At 35.3% G+C, this 6,845-nt stretch overlaps 1 protein-coding gene across 1 annotated transcript; it reads right to left on the bottom strand.

Moving 5' to 3' along the window:
* Positions 1-730: 730 nt before the first annotated feature.
* On the bottom strand, positions 731-4,677 carry LOC108486165 (protein CHUP1, chloroplastic-like). Its single transcript, XM_017790042.2, has 7 exons — positions 3,471-4,677; positions 2,444-3,319; positions 2,112-2,243; positions 1,673-1,854; positions 1,466-1,577; positions 1,235-1,378; positions 731-1,134 (listed from the first exon to the last, which is right to left on the bottom strand). The coding sequence occupies exons 1-7, from the start codon at positions 4,245-4,247 to the stop codon at positions 1,054-1,056; spliced, it is 2,304 nt and encodes a 767-aa protein (XP_017645531.1). The 5' UTR covers positions 4,248-4,677; the 3' UTR covers positions 731-1,053.
* Between the last annotated feature and the right edge of the window lie 2,168 nt (positions 4,678-6,845).

The following is a 6,845-nucleotide window of genomic DNA, read 5'->3' as shown; positions in this document are numbered from 1 at the left end:
TAGTATTTAAAACCCATTTTAAGTACTAGGTTAGATTGCCATTTGGGAAGTAATAAATCTTAATGGCAAAGTGATCATTTTATAACAAAAAAATAACATAAGTGATTAAAACGTAACATTTCAAACATTAATGACTAAAATATAACCTGAAACAAATAAAAATGACTATTTTGATAGTTTACTCTATTTTAATAATATTATTAATTTTAACTAATTTATGTTCAATTATTGTAATTTTTCTAAATTTTATATAATTACATTTTATATATTTAAAGTATATATACATTTAATAAAAAATATCTTTACATAAACACGTCATGTAATGCTTTGTATTGATTATAAAAATTATTTCTTAATTTCTATCAAATAAAATAACTAAAATATATAATGAAAGCATATTTTAACTAAATTGAAAATTTGAATGTACTTTAGATAAAAAAAATAGGTACCATAGTAAAAATTCATAAATTAATTCTTCCTTAAATTATAATCCAACAATCCATTATAAAATTCGTACTTATATTGCCTCTCTTTATGCCTTCAAACATGATATTTTTGAATGTCATAGAAATCATTTTAGTAAACCTTTTATTTATTTATTATTTGCTAAAATGTTTAATTTTTAATTTTCTAAATTTTGATTATTTTACTCAAATTAATTATGTTTTATTTTTACCTTTGGAGAGTAACAAAATCCAAAAATATAGTGAAGTCTAGTAGCAATGGTAAATTAACCGTAATCATTCTTTGATTTTCTTTAAAATCCAAAGCTCCGTTTTCCTTTCCCTGTAGTGCTATCCAAGAAAAATGAAGCACAGCAGCAACAGCTATCCTTCAGTCCATCCAATCATCATCATCTTCTTCTTCTGACAAACTTCACACCCTCCATCCTGTCACACAACCCATACTGCTGCTGCTTTGCCATCAACATTCAAATCAAAACACTCTCTTTCCACACTTTAAATCCTCACCGAGATGGTAAGCAAACCACAGTGTTCCGACTATTAGCATCAACATGCATCAAGAAAACAAAAATCACCTTTACTACTACTACTACTTCTTGTTAAGGAGGTTGGCAAGGTTCCGGAGTTCCTCAAATGCATGCATTGTTTCAGAATCAAATCCTCCTGCAAACTGCACCCATAAAACCACCACATGGGTCACTCTACGTGTTTTAAACGCTAAAACACGATTTACTCATGTACAATGCATCAAACTAAAGGGTACAACCAACCTGATGTATTCTGAATGCAAATCTGACTCCTTGAAGTAGCATATAGTCCATTGAAGGATCCTTCTCCAAGGTTGCCTTCACCTGCAGTTCCATGGCTACCCGTTTCATGTACCTCTTCGCCAGTTTCACTGATCCAAGCTTAATCTGAAGTCAACAGAAATTAAGCCTCCTGTCACATATGATGCTTATTTATATGTAGAAAAGCATATGGAAAATTACAACTCCAAGTACCTTGCTCATAATCCCATTATCAAGCATCCAGTCTGTGGGAATTTGGAATTCCCTGCAGTTGCGCATCAATGACTCTCTTGTACGTAGGAGGTTATAAACAGTACGTTCCATCCTGGGAATTTAATTCAAAAAGAAATTTACAGAGATTTTCAACTTGCATAAATTGTTTGGTTTTTCTTTCACAAGAAAAAGATTCAACATTCTTACTTCTCAGACAAGGCAACCATTTTCTTTAAGGCAATATCACAAGGCATCCTGGAATCATCCTTGTAGTATAACACCTCAGATTCCAATTTCTTGAGATCTTGGTATCCGAATGCTGCTTCTCGCAATGTGTCAGCTTTTTTCTCTGGCCAAGCAAAGTGCTTCAACACTGCCCTTTCATCAACCTTGAAAAGATATATTTCCATGATGTCTCTTTTTAAGCATACTAGATAAAATCATTAGCAACACTTGGCTAACTAGCAAAATCATTTACTCGATGCATCTATGTTGCTTGAACCCTAGTGTAAGTGTTTATGGAGAATCATGTCTCCATACCCATATCGAAATCAGATAAATAATTTTTTTTTTTTTTTGAATGAAGAATAAAAAGTAACATAGTTATGTCAAAGTTAGTAAAACTTCAATAATTTTAGCAACTTACTAGATAGCAAAGTTCGTCATCAAGCCACTTAACAAATGCTACAACGTCTTCAATGTTCTGATAAACAGCATTATTGACTTCTCTTATCAACGAATTCACAAATTCTCCTTGAGTTTCAACATCCGCCTTTATCTGCATAAAGAATGAACCAAGTTCGATATCTTATACTAATAAGATGTTAATACAAATTTTGAACATCATCAACTCCAAAAACCATGCTATATGAATGTCAGTTTTACTTTGGTCCCTATATTTCCCAAGGGGCAGAAAACAAATAGAAAATGCAACTTGGGAGCTGAAATCATTAACATAAACAAAATCCAAGCACTTACAGCAAGCAAGTGTGATGATCTATTCTCAATTTCACCGATCATGCTGCTACGAACATTTGCAACATCGGGCACATCACATATTCCTCCATTTGTGGAATCCTTTCTAGAATCCCTTTTCATGAGAGAATGATAAAACTCGACCACTTGCGGGGCACGCTTCACCACACCAGTGCTACTTCTCACTGAAAACTTTGGAGGGGGAGGTGGTGGTGGTGGTGGAATTTGTGTACAACTTTCCTCTTTAGGTCCACTAGGGACCGAACAGGAAGGCCTGGGAGGAGGATTAGGAATTCTCAAAGCCCTTCTCTCAAAATCCAAGGAAGCTGAAGCAGCAGGCTTTTGAGAACTTACTGGCTCAGCCTCCTTCTCCATTTCTTTGGTACACATAAAACCATCAGATTGTCTTCTCTTATTTGGTACCAACTCTTGTATGTAACATTTTGATCCACTTATAGAATGTCTTCTTCCAGGACTTCTCAGCTCCTCTATATGCACCCACTCCTTGTCCATAACATTAGCTGCATACTCTACACTGGAAGGTTCCTGGCTAGTGATAGGCCATTTCTTCATCTTTTTAATTAAATTTAATCTCTTTATACTTGCACTACTGCGTTCTGAGCTCTTACTGCTTGTGGAATTCGGTGAGCCTCCATATTCAACCTTGCTTTTAACTGGACTTAATGCCTTATCGGAATTCATTGTTGAGCATGAATTTCGTAGTTCATCTCGTAAACAAGAATTAACCCACCTCAAGTATGCAAGCTCCTCAACTTCATTCAACCGGCTCATTTGTAGACCTTCCACTTGTTTACTCAGGTTTTCATTGGTATGCCTTAACATTGATGCCTCAGCTTTAACTTTGGCAACAACATCACTCTGATAAAACCAAGATATGAAGCAAGGAAATAGAAAAATCAGTTAGTTAATGCAAAAGGAAGAAAAAGAAAAGAAACAAATCAATCATCTTCTTGATTCACCAACCAAACAGAGGAATTAGAAAAAGAAAGAAAAAAGTTAACGAAGCTACCTCATTGGCTTTGGCAAGAGAAGCTAACTGGGATTCCAAAGATGAAAGCTTGCAAGCAAGATTCCTCTTTTGCATCTGTAACTCCTTGTTCAACCTCCTCAACTCCACAACTTCCATTTCAAGATCCCTAATCGATTGCGGTTCCTTTGAGATTTCCAAATTTTCCTCATTCCTTTCCAAAATGGAAGTCAAAGTTGCCAGTTGACCACATAAGCTGGTCTTCTCCGACTCCAACGACCCAACTCTGTGTGAAAGATTATCTACTTCAATGTTCCTTGTTTCAAGCTGGGTCTGGAGATCCAGAACTTTAACATTTGTCTTCCACTCGGCAAGCTCAGCTTGCAGCTTAAGCTCCCTTTCTTTAGAGTCCTGAAGAAGGCTCCTAACGTGGTCTAATTCGATGAAGAGATCTCGAGAACCAGAGGACTGCCTCCGGTGAGTTGGGTAGACTTGAGGGTGGACTTGGGTTGCACTGACAGAGCAAGATAAATCAGAAATGAGGGACCTTTTAACTCTAGAATGAGAATGCAGAGATGGGTTAGCAGTGGGGACATCAGTGTTTGATATAGGAGGTTTCTTGGTTTGGACAGTGATGGTTTGAACCTTGGTTTTCTTGTCAGCTGTGCCTGTGAAGCCCTTCACAATGTGTGAACCCCATGAAGACTTGGGCTTGGATTGATTGGTAATAGTCTTGGTGTGCAGAGATTTTGGGAGTTGATTTTGATCACCAAATTTTGATGCTTTGGCTCTGTTCTCAAATGAGTTTTCTTCTCTCATTGTAAAGACTTTAGAAGAAGGAAAGATGTTGTAAGACAAGCTGCTGAAGCAAGAGAAAAAATCACTACATTCTCAAGAGAAAAACACTAAGGTTCGGTTGATTGCAAAATGCCAGAAAGTTGGAAGGAAGAGGGTTTGAAATTTGAAGAGAAGATGAATGGGAAGGGATTGTTTTGTAAGCTGAAAGAGATCTCCGATTTTAAGAGAAGGGTAATGGTGGCACTTGCAGCTTTCTTTCATTATTTATCGTATTTTGTTCCCTTCATTTTGAACTTTTGAAATTTGAATGAGTAAGATTTTTTTTTTTTTTAAAGAAAGGACGGAGGAGAGCCACTGCAAGGCAACGGTCCTTTTTACGGGTGGGTGTGGCCCACCTTTTCTTTCTTTTTTGTTCGTTCAATCCTAACGTGCTCAGCTCAGCCTATTTAACATGGTTTAAAATCACACCCCAAGTTGCTTTGAAATTGAAATTCTTGGGCTTTTTTTTGTTCCATCTGCGCTATTTTGGAATAAAATGTCAACACCAGGTTTCGAAAAAATAAATGTGACCACCACGAGCTTAAAATATCCCAAGGGTCCTTCTTTGAATTGAAATTCTACATTAATAAATGCTAGTTGAAGTAATATAGCATATTAGAATATATGTAAATTTGAAATTTAAAAAAAATATCGTTGAGAAAATTAACTATAAATCCTAAATATAGATCATAAAATAAACATCAACAATATAAAAAAATGAAGTTTTACTTTTTTTAAGAATAATTGCAATTCAATTGTTAAATGAAGTTTTTATTCTTTTTATGTTTGAATATGTAGTATTTTCAAAATATGACATATATTAGATAAATAATATGAGATGAAAAAATAATATGGACATAGTAATTTGAGTTGAGGAAGATAAAAGTTTTAGAAAATTAAACTAAAACACAGTAGCAACTTAATTTAAAACTAGCCTAATGGAAAAGTTCGTTTAAAAGTGTTTTTAAAAGTTTCTTATATACTCCTGACAAATTTAACCTAGAATGGACAAAATTGTCCATGCTTAACAATTAATCTGGCCTATTTTGATTGAGGAATACCCTTGCAGATTTTATCTCATCGAGCTTTGATGTCACGACATCTAAACATTAGTATTGCGACCTTGCCAACAATTTCCTCCCAGGTATGTTTGGTAGCATCGGTGTCACGAATCTAACCCCTTGGATGGTGGGATCCCTCAATAGTGGGGATTGCCCCCAATGTCACAACCTAGAACTCGAAGTCACAACTCCATCAGCAGTTCACCTATAATGTTATACTTGTTGAAATTCAAGTCTTTAGAATGATGGAATGCTTCAATGTCATGACACAAAGGATCTAGTGTTGCAACTTAGAGGATAGCAGTAAGACCTCTTCAAGTTTTTACCTTAGCCACCTCCTACACAAGCTCAATGTTAAACTCCAAAAGGCATGGTTTTTTCCATTTAGGTCCAAAAACACACTAAAAATGCATAAAATTGGATTATAAGGTAAAAAATCTTATAAATACTGAAAAGTATAAAATAAAACCATAAAATGCTTAAGTACAAGCTCATTAAGTGTCAAAAAGGACTTAATTTACCTAGCAAGTTATGGTAAATCAGGATGAAAAAATTGAATGGCTTAAATATCCTTGACTAGTACCGTAACTTGAGGATTGTCCTCAAACATGAATGGAAATTCTATGTCATTAAAGAACCCATCCCTGAGCTACTGGTAACGGCTACCACTTGGGCTGAGAAAGTTGTTCATAAGAAGCATCTTGGTGACGTGTTAGACATAGGATGTCTAATGCTTGCCACTATAACTCCTGAGCTTCAGAAGTAACATAAGAACATGGTTCACTCGATTTGATCGAGCACCTAAAACAACTATATCAGGGGAAAGCAGTCAAGAGAGGTATGAGACCTCTAAAGCCATTTTCAATGCAAAATGGCTGAATGGCTTCTTTGGGAACCCATTTTCTCAAGAATATAGGTTATATTGAAAGCCTTAAGAAATTAGGATTCTTTATGGGCCAAAAGTTGGCCACTGATTAGATATAGCCAATTTTCCTCAAGTTCAATATGAATGAGATTGACAAAACTTTGCCTAACTTACTTAGCATGTTATGAACTATTGAAAGTAACATGAAGAAGCTTTCACCTAAGCCAATTCCGATGGCCAAAAGGATATGAGGCAAGGGTAAGGCCAAGGCCAATGCAAAGTCCAAGGAAAAAGGCAAGGGCAAGTTGCACAAAGGAAAGGTTACACTTGTTTTGGCCCTACTAAACAATATTGGATAAGGTTTTTGTATAGTTGGCATGTCATATGATGTGTTTTGAGTTAGAGGAAGCATTTGGCACTTATGTGCATATTTACTTATTGACACTTGTGTGCACCATTATGAAGTGTTAGATAAAATATGTTTACACATGTAGAAGTATTTATGCCTGCTTGTGTTGGATTTGGTACCCTAAGTGTAGCATTTTTGTCTATGTACACTTATAATTTTTTCGAACTGATTGGTTAATAAAATTATTCATGAAATATACTAACATCTTTTGTACATTATCCTCAATGGTTTTTGCATGCAAAAAA

The sequence above is a fragment of the Gossypium arboreum genome, chromosome 6, assembly GCF_025698485.1.
Source record: "Gossypium arboreum isolate Shixiya-1 chromosome 6, ASM2569848v2, whole genome shotgun sequence".
Taxonomy (NCBI): domain Eukaryota; kingdom Viridiplantae; phylum Streptophyta; class Magnoliopsida; order Malvales; family Malvaceae; genus Gossypium; species Gossypium arboreum.
The sequence above is the reverse complement of the archived record's forward strand: the minus strand, read 5'-3'. Positions and strand labels throughout refer to the sequence as shown.